This window comes from Notolepis coatsorum (assembly GCF_963971535.1).
Source record: "Notolepis coatsorum genome assembly, chromosome: 20".
Classification (NCBI taxonomy): Eukaryota; Metazoa; Chordata; class Actinopteri; order Aulopiformes; family Paralepididae; genus Notolepis; species Notolepis coatsorum.
The window spans coordinates 10,725,014-10,743,226 of NC_140184.1; the positions used below are offsets into that span (position 1 = coordinate 10,725,014).

The following is an 18,213-nucleotide window of genomic DNA, read 5'->3' on the forward strand; positions in this document are numbered from 1 at the left end:
AAGCCAAAGCAAATAAATGTGTTTTGAGGTGTGATTTAAACACCTGCAGAGTGGGGGCCTGCCTAACATGCAGTGGCGATCCCCCCTAAGCTTCAGCCTGGACTTGGGAACAGCCAAGAGGAGCTGATCAGAGGACCTGAGGGACCTTGGAGGAACATAAGGTTCCAGCAGGTCCGAGAGGTAGCCTGGTGCCAAGCCGTTCAAACATTTAAAAGCAAACAGTAAAACCTTAAAATCAATCCCAAAACGCACAGGAAGCCAGTGGAGGGAAGCCAGTACAGGGGAAATGTGCTCTCGCTTACGTGTTCCAGTTAGCAGATGAGCAGCAGCGTTCTGGACTAACTGCAAGCGAGAGAGGAAGGCCTGACTGACGTCAACACATAAGGCATTACAATAGTCAAGGCGAGAGGTCATAAAAGCCTGGATAACAGTTTCAAAAACACTACGGGATAAAAAAGGTTTGACCTTGGACAGCCTCCTATGTTGGAAAAAGCTCTTTCCCACTACAGCGTTGATCTGTTTGTCCAACAATCGATCTTCACCCCTAGATTGGTGACAGTTGGCTTCACAAAAAGTCCAAGGGGGCCCAAATCACCAGGAGGAGACACATGCCCATTGCTGGGACCAAACACCATAACCTCCGTTTTACTGTCATTGAGAAGTAAACAATTGAATGCCAACCATGCTTTGACATCATCAAGGCATGCCAACAATGGTTTCATTTTCACGAATGAATGAATGAATGAATGAATGAATGAATGAATGAATGAATGAATGAATGAATGAATGAATGAATGAATGAATGAATGAATGAATGAAAACTTTATTTAACAGATTGCAGAATGGGTACAATACAGTACAGCTCAATACATACAATTGTTAAGGGGATGCAGACCAGAGAAAGACGTTTGTCTTGTTTACATCAGGGTCCCCCATTTTCAATTCATAGTGCCCCAGAAATATTATTTCCCGGCAATGTCCTACCAGACGTCCGTGTTTAGAACGGCCGAGAGCAGCAAATGTAAAAGCATTCATCGACTGGGTATAGATAGGATCACTATTTTGTTATATCAACTGGTGATAGAAAGTGGCAAAACATAAATTTATTTATATGAAAATGTTTTTTTGTATCTACTTTTTGGCGAGGAGTAACGTGTAGGAGGCTCACACTGACCCCGCCATTTTTCCTGACTTTGCTGTGCAGGCGCCCCAACCGACCTGTAGGAGTCGCTGTTCGACCAACGACCAGACTACCACCCTTCGACTTCCCACCCGCTAACTCTGCCAATTGAGTTAGTATGACGGCCAGCCCAAGCCGGAGGCAACTCCGACAGCCGGATTCGAACCCGCTGTCTCTTGCGTTGGTGACGAGTACAATGTCCGCTGCGCCACCCAGCCGCACCTTTTATATGAAAATGTTTGAGATTATTACTATGTTTCATTTGATCCTCAGGCATCAGATTTACATTTACATTTAGCGGAACACTTTTATCCAAAGTGACTTACAAGGTCAGCAGGAAGGGTACAACAACACCACCATTCATCCTCATTCACTTCCATTCATTTTGAGGACCACGTTTTAAACATCATACTCCTGAACTATACTACTGATAAGTGAAATATCCCTTTAACGTGATGTTTATGTTGATCCAGGGAACGAAGGCAGTATATTCCAGATTGACGAGGACACAGGGAACATCACCATGGCCAAGGCTGCTGACATTGCTGGTCCAATAACCCTCACTGTTCTGGTAACAATCCAGTCTGTTTACTGCCGGTGCTGTGGCTGCCACTGAATTGAAGGAATCAAACAGAGAAGGAAGCGATGGGCCTCATCCTCGTACAATCTCACTTATAAGATTGGAACGTTGAGAAGTGAACATTCTAATGATGATGTTACAATGTGGCAAACACTGTGTTTGTGTGTTGTGTTAATTACAGCTCAATGAAATTATGCAGATAATTTTTTTTTTAAGAATACTTTATTAACACAACACAAGGATTCAGTGGTGGCCACATTCAAACTAATTTTTACTCTCAACAACTGTCAAACTATTGAATGTGTGCAAAACTGATTAGAGTTGTTGGATGTGTGGGAGATTATGTGCAAAATAAATCAACGTTGTTTTTTTGGTGAAGTGCCCATTTAATGTTTAATTAAGTATTCGGTGAAACTACTGATTGGCAGTACATTTTACAAAACAAAACTAACATTTATTATTTTTTTTTTATTGAGAATGAATATTGAATATTTTGATTGAAGGTTTAACATGATGATTATACAGTAGATGATTAAACAGACAAGTCGGTCTAAACTCTGGTCTAGCAGTGTGATCTAAACTCTGCTCTTTCCTCCCGGGGGCGGCGCCAGGCTTCACAGGTCACCAACAGGGACCAGTTCGCCGTGACCTCGATCACCATAGAGGTGATGAAGAAGAGCAGGAACCCTCCGCGCTTTGAGAAGGAGCGCTATGAGGGATACATCTACAGCAACTCTGTCCCCGAGAGCATGATCCTACGAGACCGCGCCTCCAACAGGCCCTTCCGGGTCCGGGCCAGGGATGAGGACTTTGCCACAGTGAGTAGGGTGTCACTTTCTGACCACGCTGTGTTCATGTTTATATGTTTATGATTTATTAGGATCCCCATTAGATGTCAAATGAATGACCCACTAGTCTCACTGGGGTCCTCGCAAGAAAATAATACGACAGAATACAATATACAATTAAAACAAGAAAAAAAAAGAAATGAAAAAGAAAAAATAGAAAGACTATTACTAATCAGTCTCATTTACATCATTTCCCTTTTTAATATCTTTTCAAAACCATATGTATTCTTTCCTTGCCTTGTGGATACTGGTAGCTTGTTCCAGTTGAATAATTGTGAAAACAGTAAGGCTCCCAAATTGTGGTGCTTTCCACATCTTGAATTTCTGATCTATTTATTTCTTTAGTTGTTTATTTCTTTGTTTGTGTATTTGTTTATTAAACCAGGACATCCCATTGAGATACAATATCTCTTCTTCAAGATAGACCTGGCCGAGACGTCCATAAATAATGGCGAAATGACAAACAACAAGCAATCGATATATATTACGGAAGTAAATAGCCTAGGTGTAATTTTAGACTCTGATTTAACCACATAAATAAGGGGACCAAACAGCCCTTTTCCATCTAAGAAATATTGCTAAGGTTCGATTGTTTTTAACCCAACAGGATGCTGAGAAGTTGATTCATGCTTTTATTTCAAGTAGATTGGACTATTGCAATGCTCTTTTTACTGGTCTTCCTAAAAAATCCATAGACAAGCTACAGCTAATTCAAAACTCTGCTGCTAGACTTTTAACGAAAACAAGGAAGAGAGAGCATATTACTCCAGTTTTAGCTGCATTGCATTGGCTCCCTGTATCAGAATTGATTTTAAAGTCCTTCTACTCGTTTTTAAAGCTCTTAACAATTTAGCACCCTCGTACATTTCTGATCTCCTGTCTTTTTATGTCCCCCCACGAGCCCTAAGGTCCTCCACAGCTGGTCTTTTAAATGTTCCTGGGGTGCCCCAAGGGAAAATTGGGGCATCTGCTTTTAATTTCTATGCACCACAGCTGTGGAACACAATCCCAAAAAATATTAGAGAGGCTGGCTCAGTGGACATTTTTAAACGACAGTTGAAAACATACCTTTTTAATATTGCTTTTAATTAGCAACTCTTTTTATTTATTTTTTTAATCATCGATTTTATCCATTTTCTTTGCTTGTGATTTTAGACTGTGTGGTTTACTTTATGTTCTTTTTTTTCTTCTTTTTTGTTGTTGTTGTTATTATTATTCATTGTTTTAGCTTTCTTTTATCATGTAATGTGTAACAAATCATTTATAAAAAAAAGTTCAGGGTATGAATCAGTAATTAGGCACACCTTATATGCCAGATGTGAGCAGATTGTTTAATTAAATTTAACAATCATGACAATGTGGGAGATCCTTAATAATCACACATTTTGATCAAGTGTGTGTGTGTTTGTGTGTGTGTGCCTGCCTGTGTGTGTGTGTGTGTGCATGCGTGCCTGCCTGTGTGTGTGTGTGTGCCTGCCTGCCTGCCTGTGTGTGTGTATGTGTGTGCATGTGCGTGCCTGCCTGCATGCGTGTGTGTGTGCCTGCCTGTGTGCGTGTGTGTGTGTGTGTGTCAGGCTGTGAATCCAGACGTGAAGTATGAAGTGCAGTATAGCAGCTACGTCAACGTGACGTCTGAAGGCTTTGTGATTCTGAAGAGAGTTGTGAAGACAGAGTCCTTCGCACTGCAGGTGAGTAATCAGAACTGTTGAACAGCCGTGAACTTACTGGTAATTCAATGTAACATTTTAAATGTAAAAGAAAGTCATAGTAGAAGTACAGAAATTATCATTTGAATGAAGATAGTTTTGTTTAATGCCAGAAAACCACACATTTCTGTATTTTCACATGATGCTTGTAAATTGACTGTAAATGGTAAATGGACTGCATTTATATAACAGCTTTTATCCAAATCGCTTTACAACTTATGCCTCACATTCACCCATTCATTCACTCACACATTCACACATTAACGGTGCGGCGACCATGCAAGGTGCCAACCTGCTCATTGGAAGCAATTAGGGCTTAAGTCAAGTGTCTTGCTCAAGGACACTGCGACACACTGTCGGGAGTAGCTGGAATTTAACAGGGAACCTACCGATTACCAGACGACCACTCTACCTCCTGAACCACTGTAATTTCATTACTAGTAGCTCTACTGTTCATTCATAGTAACAGAGAACAAGGTTTGAATTCACAATCATGTGCACAATATGTAACCCTAACATATGCCACTTGGACACATTTCACATTTATTCAAAGTGTCTAGAGTAGGATCATGAGTGAATACATGTTTTTTTTTTCTTTATGATGTTTATTGGTAGAGTTATTTTTCGCCACAATCCATGCTGTTCCTCATACTACTAGTTCCAGATAGTTAGCCACAAATCAATGCTAAGTCAATGGGGTCAAACTGACTGAAGATCGCTGACTGAAGCGCAATGAAATCTACATTGTGTGCACTGTAGTGAGTAAAATGTCATTAAGTCTCAGTCAGCTTGTACAGACAGGAGCTCGACCCCATCGACTTTACGTTGGTTTGTGCAGGCTAACTAGCCAGAGCTAGTATGAGGAACAGCATGGGTTGTGGCTAACTAGCCAGAGCTAGTATGAGGAACAGCATGGGTTGTGGCTAACTAGCCAGAGCTAGTATGTCGAGGAACAGCATGGGTTGTGGCTAACTAGCCAGAGCTAGTATGTCGAGGAACAGCTTGGTTTGTGGCTAACTAGCCAGAGCTAGTATGTCGAGGAACAGCTTGGTTTGTGGCTAACTAGCCAGAGCTAGTATGAGGAACAGCTTGAATTATGCTGAGAGGATTCTATTGAACATCATCATAGGGCTAGGGTTCCAAAAATCAGAATTATCCCTTTAATACTACTACATCGAGTCTATTGAACCTCAATCCTACTATTATTGCATAGAACATATTGAACCTTAATCCTGTCTGAGTACAGTGAATACATATTTTCTTTGGCCAGGGTGGCCCCAGTCAGAATAAAACTTGTAAGTAACCCTGGCATTTAGTGCCGCCATGTTCTATCCATTGAGCTACCACAAGTCAAAAGCTTTGTGAGTTTATATGCCACAATATGGTAAGCTAGAGATAAAAGCATTTTGATTGATTCCTATCATAAATGTGAGACACATCTGTCTGCTGTGACCTCACATTTAAAAGACATCAGTCTGCTGTGACCTCACATTTAAAAGACATCGGTCTGCTGTGACCTCACATTTAAAAGACACATCGGTCTGCTGTGACCTCACATTTAAAAGACATCGGTCTGCTGTGACCTCACATTTAAAAGACACACGTCTGGTGTGACCTCACATTTAAAAGACATCCGTCTGCTGTGACCTCACATTTAAAACACACACCGGTGAAGTGAAACATTCTACAACCTCACCCTGTACTAACATGAACATTGAAACATTTTATGTGAAAGACAGATACTATCATTGTAAATACATTTGTATTTTATAATGAAAGGTAATTTCATCCAATGTAAGGAAAACAACAATATTTCTGTATTTGTATGATTGGTATTTTTAAATTGACTGAATTAAAAGTTTAGTTAATGTGTACTATTGGTATTTGTTGTCAATATGTCATTAGATTGTGCTGTAACCAGTGTACTGTAACATGGTGTGTCCTCTGCAGCTCCGAGCGGTGGACAGCACCACAGGGGAGTTTGGTACCGCAGCCCTCTCTGTCCAGGTCATACCAGGTGAGAAGGGACACCCGGCACCGTCCCATTAGAGCAACACTGTGTTCTCTGTCTGCTCGTCTTCCATGTGGTAAATGGCTGCATTTATATAGCAGCTTTTATCCAAAGTGCTTTACAATTATGTTCCTCACATTTTACCCATTCACTCACACCACCGATGGCGGAGGGCAGGCAACCATGCAAGGTGCCAACCTGCTCATCGGGAGCAATTAGGGGTTAAGTGTCTTGCTCAAGGACACTTCGACACGCTGCCCGGGAGGAGCGGGAATCGAACTGGGAACCTCCGGGTTACCAGATGACTGCTCTACCTACCGAGCCACTGTCACCCCCATCATTAGAGCCTATTTAAGCAATAATACACGAGAACCAGTGGAATATCATGAATATTGCCACTGCTGTGGTGCGCCCCCCGCAGCCACGAGAGCGAAGCTTGAGTGGCGTAGGCATCACAGAGTGGCCATATTCATGATATCTCACTGGTTCTCGTGTATTATTGCTTTTATACAGCAAGTTGCACCGTCGGGAAAAATATAGGATGAACACAGACAATTCTAGGGTCTTTTATATCGATTTCAGTGAACTTGGCGTAGAATTTTTTTTCCTAAAGTTGTATCGTTGCTATGGAATTTCAAATGGAGTAGGCTATCAACCAGCTTGGCAACGCAAACGAATGACGTATTAGTCTAATTTAACATCCCCGTTAACTATAAACGAGTGGATAGATATAGAGGACGGGCCTACATCTAATGGTATTCATAAAAACAGCATTATTAGACATGCCAATCCAATGAAAGATGAGCTGGACGCGCTGGAGAAAAGCAGCAGACCTCTTAGCATGCAATGTCCCACATATGGGATGTTTTTCTGACTTTTTGCAACCGCCACTTTGGCGACCCCTAGTGGCTCGTGTGCATATTTTGTAATACAATATATATATTGAATTGAAGGCTTATTTGTTGCCTGTCGATAGCGACAAAATTCGACAAAATCCGTTCAGCGGTTCTCGAGTTACATGCCGGTATTTGAGGCTTGTGCAAAGTACACAGTATTGCACAAAATACCACTCCCGACTCAGGCTGCAGTAATTCCGTCAATCTCCGATCTCGAAAAATTATTGTGGATCGTTGTAGCCAATGAGTGTGGCTTCCAATGATACCCCATGTGGGGATGTGTGAATCAGGGATCTAGGTGAACAACTAAATTTTTTAACAGGAAGCCAAATGAATTGAAGTCTATGAGAAAACTGAGTTTTTCTTTGTACACAGTTTACCAAAATCACTCCTAATCACTCATTTCTGAATGGATCTTTATGACATTTGGATATGTACTACATAAGGCTTCAGGCTATGGCTCCGTCTGGATTTGTAAGCCATTCCACCTTCTGGGGAAATACTACCTCTGGACTACTAACTACTACAGAAAAACTTGAGTAACAAGTTTTTCTACAACTCAAGTTCAGACCTATGTTACTCTATTACGTTACCACTAAAAGTGAATTTTCTTTCTGGAATCAGAAACTTCAGAATGTCATCTTTCAAAAGAGACCAGGCTCATGCTCACATTTAAAAGACACATCGGTCTGCTGTGACCTCACATTTAAAAGACATCAGTCTGCTGTGACCTCACATTTAAAACACACACCGTCTGTTGTGACCTCACATTTAAAAGACATCAGTCTGCTGTGACCTCACATTTAAAACACACACGTCTGCTGTGACCTCACATTTAAAAGACATCGGTCTGCTGTTTGCAAAAAAAGTATGCAGTCCTCAAAAATGAAAACTAAAAAGGCCACTTTTGGGGGCGCAGGTTAGGAGGTTCCTTCAACACCCCCAAGTCTATGGCCTGGGCATTGAACTGGAACTGTCCAAGGTGCTGATGACTTTTTCCAACTTTCGCTTGCATTACTCCTCTATATCTATCCACTCGTTTATAGTTAACGGGTATGTTAAATCAAAACGTAACGTTGTCGGCGGAGTGTATCAGATTCAAGATTCAAGATTGTTTATTGTCATGTGCACAGTTAAACAGACAGTTTGCCATACAATGAAAATCTTACTTTGCTAGTCTGCCCTTCACACAAAATCACACAATACTTAACTAAAACACATTTAAATACACAAAATAAGATAAAAATAGATACATATAATATATACAAGGCACAGTGAGTAACATTGCACGTTCCGATTCAGTGTTTTACAATATAAATGGAGGGAACAGTGGGTCACAGCAGCAGTTAAAAAGTGTCTTTAGTGATTCATAGTTCGGTCAGAGTGTCTTCCTGGCACAAAAGCGGGGTGGCGGGGATCGGTTTCAAGAAGGTGTGTGTCAACGGCATATAAGCATACAGTGAAATGCGGGGGGTCATACCCGCAGCGATGTGCAACACAAGTAATAGACAGGAATAGGACATTTGTGCAATAATACGATGTGCAATAACAATGCAATAATACAAGTAATAATATGTAAAATGTAAAAATGTAATAATAATAACAACAGGTATATGTACATAAAGTTTACAAGAGCATGGTAAGACATGCTAAGGTCCTGCAATAGTGCATACACTGTTAGCTACGGATGAGGCACTGGGTCTTATGTACACTACTATACATGCTATACTATACAATCTACAGTTATACTATGTGTCCTTATGCTAGCTTGCTATATCCTTCTGTTTACTATACAAGAACCTCTCCCGTTATTATTTTTTAAAGTGACCTTTTCCATTGTGTAAGGTGTCCGTTGAGTGTGAGCGTGTGCAGCATGTGTGTGTGTGTGTGTGTTCATGCTAAAGTGACTGCTTAGTGTGTGAGCGTATACAGTGTGTGTGTTGTGTGTGTGCTCATGTGTGCTTGTGTGTGGAGAGTTCAGTGTTCAAGATTCTGATGGCCTGGGGGAAGAAGCTGAGCCGAAGTCTCTCTGTCCTAGTTGCTGGTGTGTGGGGGGGGGGGGGGTGTTTAGGTGGGGGATTCACAAGCCTGATGGCCTGTGGGTAGAAACTGTTTGTCAGTCTCGTAGTCCTGGCTTTCAGACTCCTGTATCGCCTGCCTGATGGCAGGAGGTTGAAGAGTCTGTGCTGGGGGTGTGTACTGTCCTTAATTATGTTATGTGCTCTGGTGGCCTTGGTAGAGTAAATGTCCTGTAGTATATCTCTGGCTGCTCCAGAGATGTACTGAGCCGTTTTAATCACTCGCTGGAGTGCCTTCCTCTCCTTAGCAGTGCAGTTTCCATACCATATACCGTGATTGAGCTGGTAAGGACACTCTCGGCCGTACTTCTATAGAAGTTGCTGAGAATTTTGGGTGGCATGCCAAATTTGCTCAGCGTTCTTAGGAAGTACAGTCATTGCTGGGATAATCTATTGGGTGTTGTGAGCCCAGGTGAGGTACCAAGGAATTTAAAGGTTTTCACCCTATCCACCTCTGTCTCACCTATGTACAGAGGTGTGTACTGTGCACTCCTCCTCCTTGTGTCAATAATCATCTCCTTGGTCTTGTCTGCGTTCAAGGAGAGATTATTGTCCTGACACCAGGCCACCAGTTCCGCCACCTCCCTTCTGTACGCCTCCCCAGCTCCCCCAGTGATCAGTCCGATGACTGTAGTATCATCTGCAAATTTGATGATACTGGTGTTGTTCTGGGAGGCCACACAGTGGTGTGTGAAGAGGGTGTACAGCAGGGGGCTCAGCACGCAGCCCTGGGGGGTCCCTGTGCTTAGAACCTTTGTGCCTGATGTCCGGTTGCCGACTCTGACTGACTGGGGCCTATTTGTAAGAAAGCTCAGCACCCAGTTACAGAGAACTGGTGTCAGACCCACAGCGAGGAGTTTAGCAGAGAGTTTGTGTGGGATGACCGTGTTAAATGCAGAGCTATAGTCGATGAATAATAGTCTGGCATATGTGTCCTTGCCCTCTAAGTGGATGACGGTGTTGGGTCTGCAGAGCGCCCAGTGTGTCTGGGAAGGAATATACTCACGGCTTAGAACGTTCTCGACCAATCACAATGCGTGGTCGGACCTACCTGTTGTATAATGAATTTTAATCCTGCTACATCACGTAGAATCTATTGAACATGAATCCTGCTACATCATATATAAGTTACCTATTGAACCTTAATCCTACTACATTGTGTAGAACCTATTGAACCATAGTCCTACTTAATTGTGTAAAATATATTGATCCTTAACCCTACTACATTGCATAGAACTTATGGAACATTCATTCTACTTCATTGTGTAGAACCTATTGAACCGTAATCCTACTCCATTACATAGAACCTATTGAACCTTAAAGGGATAGTTATTTGTTTACTTACCGATGATGATGTTTATTGGCAGTCCTTTTTTTGCGCAATCCATGCTGTTCCTCATACTAGCTCCAGATAGTTACGTAGCCACAAATCAATGCAAAGTCAATGGGGTCAAACTCCTGTCTGTACAAGCTGACTGAAGCTCAATGAAATCAACATTGTGTGCACTGTAGTGAGTATATGTCATTGTACATACTCGACCCCATTGACTTTGCATCGGTTTGTGGCTAACTAGCCAGAGCTAGTATATGAGGAACAGCATGGTTTGTGGCTAACTAGCCAGAGCTAGTATGAGGAACAGCATGGTTTGTGGCTAACTAGCCAGAGCTAGTATGAGGAACAGCATGGTTTGTGGCTAACTAGCCAGAACTAGTATGAGGAAAAGCTTGAAATGTGCTGAGAGAGGATTCTATACTGATTAACATCATTGGTAAGAAATAGGTTCCAAAAATCAGAACTATCCCTTTAATACTACTACATCATGTCTATTGAACCTTAATCCTACTATTATTGCATAGAACATACTGTATTGAACCTTAATCCTACTATTATTGCGTAGAACAGGGGTGGCCAACCAGTCAGAGACTAAGAGCCACACAAATTACTGTGGTACCACAAAGAGCCACACCATATACCAGCGTTTCTCAACCTTTTTTTCAGTCACGGCACCCTTCATGTGTTTATAGGTCCCACCCTCTGGCCTCTGAAGTTGCTAATGTCTTTTTTATTTGGGCCTCACAGGGTTAAAAGTACCCTGTGAGACCCACGGTTGCAAAATTACAAAATCACTTTTAGCCATTATAAAAAAAATCTGTAAATGTTTAAAAAATGTTAAGCACAATGTATAGAGACAATTGGTCCTGTTGTTCATCCTCACAATGCTATTTGAGAGTAAATGTGTTTATATGTCCCACCCTCTGGCCTCTGAAGTTGCTAATGTCTTTTTACTGTAATTTGGGCCTCACAGGGTTAACCTCTTAAGCCCGAGATATACAGTAAAAGTGTATATTTTCAGCATTACGTTTGTTTACCAATGATTTTAACTGTTATTAGTGAAATATAAGATTATAGAAATCTCAGGGCATTTAGTCGGAAACCTGAGGAGGAAGTGGAGCAGCCAAAAGTGAGTGTAGTATTTTGAAGGAAGAGACTCAGGGCTTTCGAATTTTGAAAAACGACCCTACCCAGCTCATGCCAGCCCCTGTCAACCATCTGACTTCTGGATTTACTTTTTTATTTCTCTTATTTTTTAGGATTATCTCGCACAAACCTGAACGTTATTGCCATAAAACAGAACACAGTTAATTTCTCTACCTTTCTGTGAAAGTCTAGCAAAAAACGATGTTGCAATATGATGAAAAATGGTGGAGATATTTACATTATAAAAAAGATGGCAGAATTCAGTACTGTATCTACAAAACCTTCTGTTTAATCATCTTCCCTTTATTCATTTGCTTAGATTTTTCAGGTCTGGTCAATTTTAGCGTGGTGTTATTCACAGTCAAAGATAACTTTATTTTTTTATATAATTGATATTCTCATTTGGTTCATTACAATTTACTCAAGCCTAGTAACAGACACACTATTTCTGACACTGGGAATACATTCCCTGAGATCCATAGATGTCCCTAGATTCAGATACCAAGAACATGCAAATGGTCCATTTAAAAAAAATATGTAAATGTTTATTCTACATCCTTATGGAATGAGTGACATACACACAAAAAAAAGTTTAAAAAAAAAAGATAGAATTTTTTATTATAATTTTTTTTTATGGATGGAAGAGCCACACATTGACGGGCAAAGAGCCACATGCGGCCACCCCTGGCGTAGAACATATTGAACCTTAATCCTACTATTATTGCTTGGAACATATTGAACCTTAATCCTACTAGTATTGCATAGAACCGATTGAACCTACATACACCTTTGACATTTCTCTACATGTATGAGTAATAAAGATAAAGTATGCAGCACAGTACATAGTATGCCGTATTTTTAGATAGATCCAGCATGCAAATCCTGTGAGTTTTCAGTTTTCAGGGAGACCCTCGATAATATCTCCTTAATTAATGGATTGCCGTGACCTCTCACCCCTTTCAGCCGTGGCTGTCCCGTCTCCCTCGGGTGCAGGGTACCGCGCCGGTGACATGGCGCTCTTGGGTCTGATCATGGCGGCCCTGTTGGTCCTCTGTCTCATAGTCATTGGCTTCCTGATTTCCCACGTGAAGAAGGGGAACGCCAATCTATACAAATTATGTGAGGTAAGTTTCCTTCCGTCAAAATGATAATAATTATAAACTTTATTTGTATAGCCCCTTTCATACAAGAATTGCAGCTCAAAGTGCTTCACAGCAGTATAAAAAATCAGCATAATTAGCACAAAATGTACAAAAGAGTGCAGACATAAAATAAAAATAAGTATGAAACAGACAAAGTCAAGGCAAGGCACAGAACACCAAATCACACAGCTATTCATATTAGGATCTAACATTCCAATAGGCCTCTTTGTTTACGGTTTGATCATCTGTAGCTTTAGTGATTTATGATCACAGAGACTTTAACCCACAGGGACTTGAACCCACTAGTAATTTCTACCTGAAAATTACTCTCTATTATTGCATAATAAAAAAAAATCCCTATGTACTGTTTTGACACTAAGAGAAGCCATGGAGACCACATCCCTCAAACCGGGGGGGGGGTATCAAAGTATAAAAAGGCATGAGGCCGTACCGTATAGAGTACCGTACTATTGTATGCTATATTAAAAAACAAAACACTACAGTAGCAGGCTGGGTTTATTACAACCTAATAGCAGGTCAGATGTCAGATAAAGCCTCAGCTGTAAAAAAAAAAAGAAAAAAAAAAAATGCCCGAGTCCCTTCGATGAATATTTATCAGCCGAAATCCACAAAAGGGCTCTGTGTTAAAACGGAACAAATGAACCTACAGTAGCCGACACTTGGGGATCACGGTGGCGTCTGTGACGTTAAACAAAGCCTCAATATCCTCCTGTGCTTCATTAAGTGGTGTATTAACGAGGCCCCCCTCCCCCCTCTGTAGTGCCTGGGCCCCTGTGGTTCATTAAGTGGTGTATTAATGAGAGGCCCTCCTCCCCCCTCTGTAGTGCCTGGGCCCCTGTGCTTCATTAAGTGGTGTATTAACGAGGTCCCCCTCCCCCCTCTGTAGTGCCTGGGCCCCTGTGCTTCATTAAGTGGTGTATTAATGAGAGGCCCTCCCCCTCCCTCTGTAGTGCCTGGGCCCCTGTGCTTCATTAAGTGGTGTATTAATGAGAGGCCCCCCTCCCCCCTCTGTAGTGCCTGGGCCCCTGTGCTTCATTAAGTGGTGTATTAATGAGAGGCCCTCCTCCCCCCTCTGTAGTGCCTGGGCCCCTGTGCTTCATTAAGTGGTGTATTAATGAGAGGCCCTCCCCCTCCCCCCTCTGTAGTGCCTGGGCCCCTGTGCTTCATTAAGTGGTGTATTAATGAGAGCCCCCCCCCCTCCCCCCTCTGTAGTGCCTGGGCCCCTGTGCTTCATTAAGTGGTGTATTAATGAGGCCCTCCCCCTCCCCCCTCTGTAGTGCCTGGGCCCCTGTGCTTCATTAAGTGGTGTATTAATGAGAGGCCCTCCCCCTCTCTCTGTAGTGCCTGGGCCCCTGTGCTTCATTAAGTGGTGTATTAATGAGGCCCTCCCCCTCCCCCCTCTGTAGTGCCTGGGCCCCTGTGCTTCATTAAGTGGTGTATTAACGAGGCCCCCCTCCCCCATCTGTAGTGCCTGGGCCCCTGTGCTTCATTAAGTGGTGTATTAACGAGGCCCTCCCCCCCCCTCTGTAGTGCCTGGGCCCCTGTGCTTCATTAAGTGGTGTATTAATGAGAGGCCCCCCTCCCCCCTCTGTAGTGCCTGGGCCCCTGTGCTTCATTAAGTGGTGTATTAACGAGGCCCCCCTCCCCCCTCTGTAGTGCCTGGGCCCCTGTGCTTCATTAAGTGGTGTATTAATGAGAGGCCCCCCTCCCCCCTCTGTAGTGCCTGGGCCCCTGTGCTTCATTAAGTGGTGTATTAACGAGGCCCCCCTCCCCCCTCTGTAGTGCCTGGGCCCCTGTGCTTCATTAAGTGGTGTATTAATGAGAGGCCCCCCCTCCCCCCTCTGTAGTGCCTGGGCCCCTGTGCTTCATTAAGTGGTGTATTAATGAGAGGCCCTCCCCCTCTCTCTGTAGTGCCTGGGCCCCTGTGCTTCATTAAGTGGTGTATTAACGAGGCCCCCCTCCCCCCTCTGTAGTGCCTGGGCCCCTGTGCTTCATTAAGTGGTGTATTAACGAGGCCCCCCTCCCCCCTCTGTAGTGCCTGGGCCCCTGTGCTTCATTAAGTGGTGTATTAATGAGAGGCCCCCCTCCCCCCTCTGTAGTGCCTGGGCCCCTGTGCTTCATTAAGTGGTGTATTAACGAGGCCCCCCTCCCCCCTCTGTAGTGCCTGGGCCCCTGTGCTTCATTAAGTGGTGTATTAATGAGAGGCCCCCCCTCCCCCCTCTGTAGTGCCTGGGCCCCTGTGCTTCATTAAGTGGTGTATTAATGAGAGGCCCCCCCTCCCCCCTCTGTAGTGCCTGGGCCCCTGTGCTTCATTAAGTGGTGTATTAACGAGGCCCCCCCCCTCCCTCTGTAGTGCCTGGGCCCCTGTGCTTCATTAAGTGGTGTATTAACGAGGCCCCCCTCCCCCCTCTGTAGTGCCTGGGCCCCTGTGCTTCATTAAGTGGTGTATTAACGAGGCCCTCCTCCCCCCTCTGTAGTGCCTGGGCCCCTGTGCTTCATTAAGTGGTGTATTAATGAGAGGCCCTCCCCCCCCCTCTGTAGTGCCTGGGCCCCTGTGCTTCATTAAGTGGTGTATTAATGAGAGGCCCTCCCCCTCCCTCTGTAGTGCCTGGGCCCCTGTGCTTCATTAAGTGGTGTATTAATGAGAGGCCCTCCCCCTCCCCCCTCTGTAGTGCCTGGGCCCCTGTGCTTCATTAAGTGGTGTATTAATGAGAGGCCCTCCCCCTCCCCCTCCCTCTGTAGTGCCTGGGCCCCTGTGCTTCATTAAGTGGTGTATTAATGAGAGCCCCCCCCCCTCCCCCCTCTGTAGTGCCTGGGCCCCTGTGCTTCATTAAGTGGTGTATTAATGAGGCCCTCCCCCTCCCCCCTCTGTAGTGCCTGGGCCCCTGTGCTTCATTAAGTGGTGTATTAACGAGGCCCCCCTCCCCCATCTGTAGTGCCTGGGCCCCTGTGCTTCATTAAGTGGTGTATTAACGAGGCCCTCCCCCCCCCTCTGTAGTGCCTGGGCCCCTGTGCTTCATTAAGTGGTGTATTAATGAGAGGCCCCCCTCCCCCCTCTGTAGTGCCTGGGCCCCTGTGCTTCATTAAGTGGTGTATTAACGAGGCCCCCCTCCCCCCTCTGTAGTGCCTGGGCCCCTGTGCTTCATTAAGTGGTGTATTAATGAGAGGCCCCCCTCCCCCCTCTGTAGTGCCTGGGCCCCTGTGGTTCATTAAGTGGTGTATTAATGAGAGGCCCCCCTCCCCCCTCTGTAGTGCCTGGGCCCCTGTGCTTCATTAAGTGGTGTATTAATGAGAGGCCCTCCCCCTCCCCCCTCTGTAGTGCCTGGGCCCCTGTGCTTCATTAAGTGGTGTATTAATGAGAGGCCCTCCCCCCCCCCCTCTGTAGTGCCTGGGCCCCTGTGCTTCATTAAGTGGTGTATTAATGAGAGGCCCTCCCCCCCCCCCTCTGTAGTGCCTGGGCCCCTGCCCCCTGTGGTTTGGCGAGCCGAGCCGCCGCCCCAAGGACTCCATGCAGTACACCAACGACGGCTTCCAGAACGAGGGCGACCCGAACCGAGCGGGACCCCGGCGCTGGCACAGCAACTTCCCCCGACGGACCACCGTCCCCGCGGCCCGGGGCAGGATGGTGCCCCCCGAGAGGCGGAAGCGCCACTGCTCCTCGTGCGGAGTCTACGCCAACCACGTGGCTAAAGAGAGCCCTTCGGCCAGCCCCGGGGCCGGCAGGGGAGGAAGAGGAGGAGGAGGAGGAGGAGGAGGGGACGAGATGCGGTCGATCCTGTCCAAGCAGAGGCGGAGGGAGGAGGGGCAGAAGACGGTGTGGTTCAAGGAGAGCGAGGACTCCTCGGACATCGAGGTGGAGATCATCCCGGACACGGTGGGCCGGGGTGGGGGGGACGAGGAGGACGTGGAGACGCGGGGGGTGGAGGAGACCACGGCGTCCACGCAGACGGAGGAGGCCGAGGACGGGCTAGAGAGCCAGAGCGGAGGGTCTGCTGAGGACCAGGGCCGTGGGAATACTGATTCGGCAGAACAGGAGGAGGGAGGAGATAAATGAAGAGGGCGGAAGGCTGAAGGCATGAGAACAGCAGAGGTCAGCCATAGAAACCCTGCAAAGCACGGTTCCAGAGGTGGATTGGGATTAAAAAGCTCGCAAAAACGGAGTGACATGCTGTTTTTGTTTTCATTTCACTTGTTGGATATGTCTGCGGTAGAGGTCTCCATGTTCCACCTGAGAGAGGGTGCAGCATCCCTGGATAACTACCAAACCTCAAGAAGAGACTCAAGGATATAATAAGTATTTATTTTCCAGTGGGAATATTCAATGTATCAGCGTTATTAATAATGTAACCACCTTTATAATGTGACCCCCCCCCACCCCTCAAGTCCAAGTTTCTTCCTGTCTGACATGAAAAACACGTTGAGGGCCAACGCATGTCAACTTTCTGACCTATTTAAGTGTTTGATAAAGGTGGTAATTAAGCATTTCAGCATCACCATAGTGCTTCCCTGAGTACTTCACCTACTACACTATAGACATTTTCTATGAGCTTTACTAAAATGAACAGAAAGGACTGGACATTTTGGTCACAGCGAGATATTTGAAGATTTCTACTCGATACTAAACAAATGGGAGGGACTTTTTTTTTTTTTTTCTCTGTGAATTGTATTTTATTAAGCAAGTAACTACTGTCATGGTAAAATATATGGTTAATATATAGCTGACATTTTGTACATTACAATTACTGGTGTTGAGGATTTTGAAGAAATAATAAAGTTTGTTTGAAGACATTTGTGGAACTTAGATTACCTAATTTGTTATGAGCGACCCCGATAGTTATTCATTTCTGTTCTGTGATAGAACTCAAGTCTACATTATTTTTAATTTATTTTATCTACCTTTTCTCCCCATTTTCTTCCGTCCCCAATTTCGTATCATCGAAAGGCGCCCCGACCGACCTGTAGGAGTCACTGTTTACAACGACCAGGATGCGTGTAGACTTTTACCAACCCACTTTCATTTTTCCGTGATCTGATTGGCCACTGACGTTTCTCTCAGCGCCAATCGCGTTACGCCTAGTTCTATCACTGGTTAAGCTTGGCGACTCTTTCGAAGTTGGTTAAGGTTAGAGTTTGTCTTAGAGCAGGGCGATAGAACACCAGCCCTGATTCCAAACTCTAACCAACTTCGAAAGAGTCGCCAAGCTTAACCAGTGATAGAACTAGGCGTTAGCTAGCTAGCAGGCTGTTAGAGGCAGAACTAGGTGTAGCGCGA

At 44.6% G+C, this 18,213-nt stretch overlaps 1 protein-coding gene across 1 annotated transcript in view; it reads left to right on the forward strand.

Moving 5' to 3' along the window:
* Positions 1-16,995, forward strand: part of cdhr5a (cadherin-related family member 5a) — a gene marked incomplete at both ends in the record, with an annotated part of 57,138 nt that extends 40,143 nt beyond the window's left edge. The window contains 6 exons of the mRNA XM_084337653.1: positions 1,654-1,751; positions 2,372-2,578; positions 4,183-4,296; positions 6,265-6,331; positions 12,742-12,902; positions 16,393-16,995. Coding sequence (XP_084193779.1) covers positions 1,654-1,751; positions 2,372-2,578; positions 4,183-4,296; positions 6,265-6,331; positions 12,742-12,902; positions 16,393-16,995 — 1,250 coding nt within the window. The remainder of the gene's footprint in view (positions 1-1,653; positions 1,752-2,371; positions 2,579-4,182; positions 4,297-6,264; positions 6,332-12,741; positions 12,903-16,392) is intronic.
* Between the last annotated feature and the right edge of the window lie 1,218 nt (positions 16,996-18,213).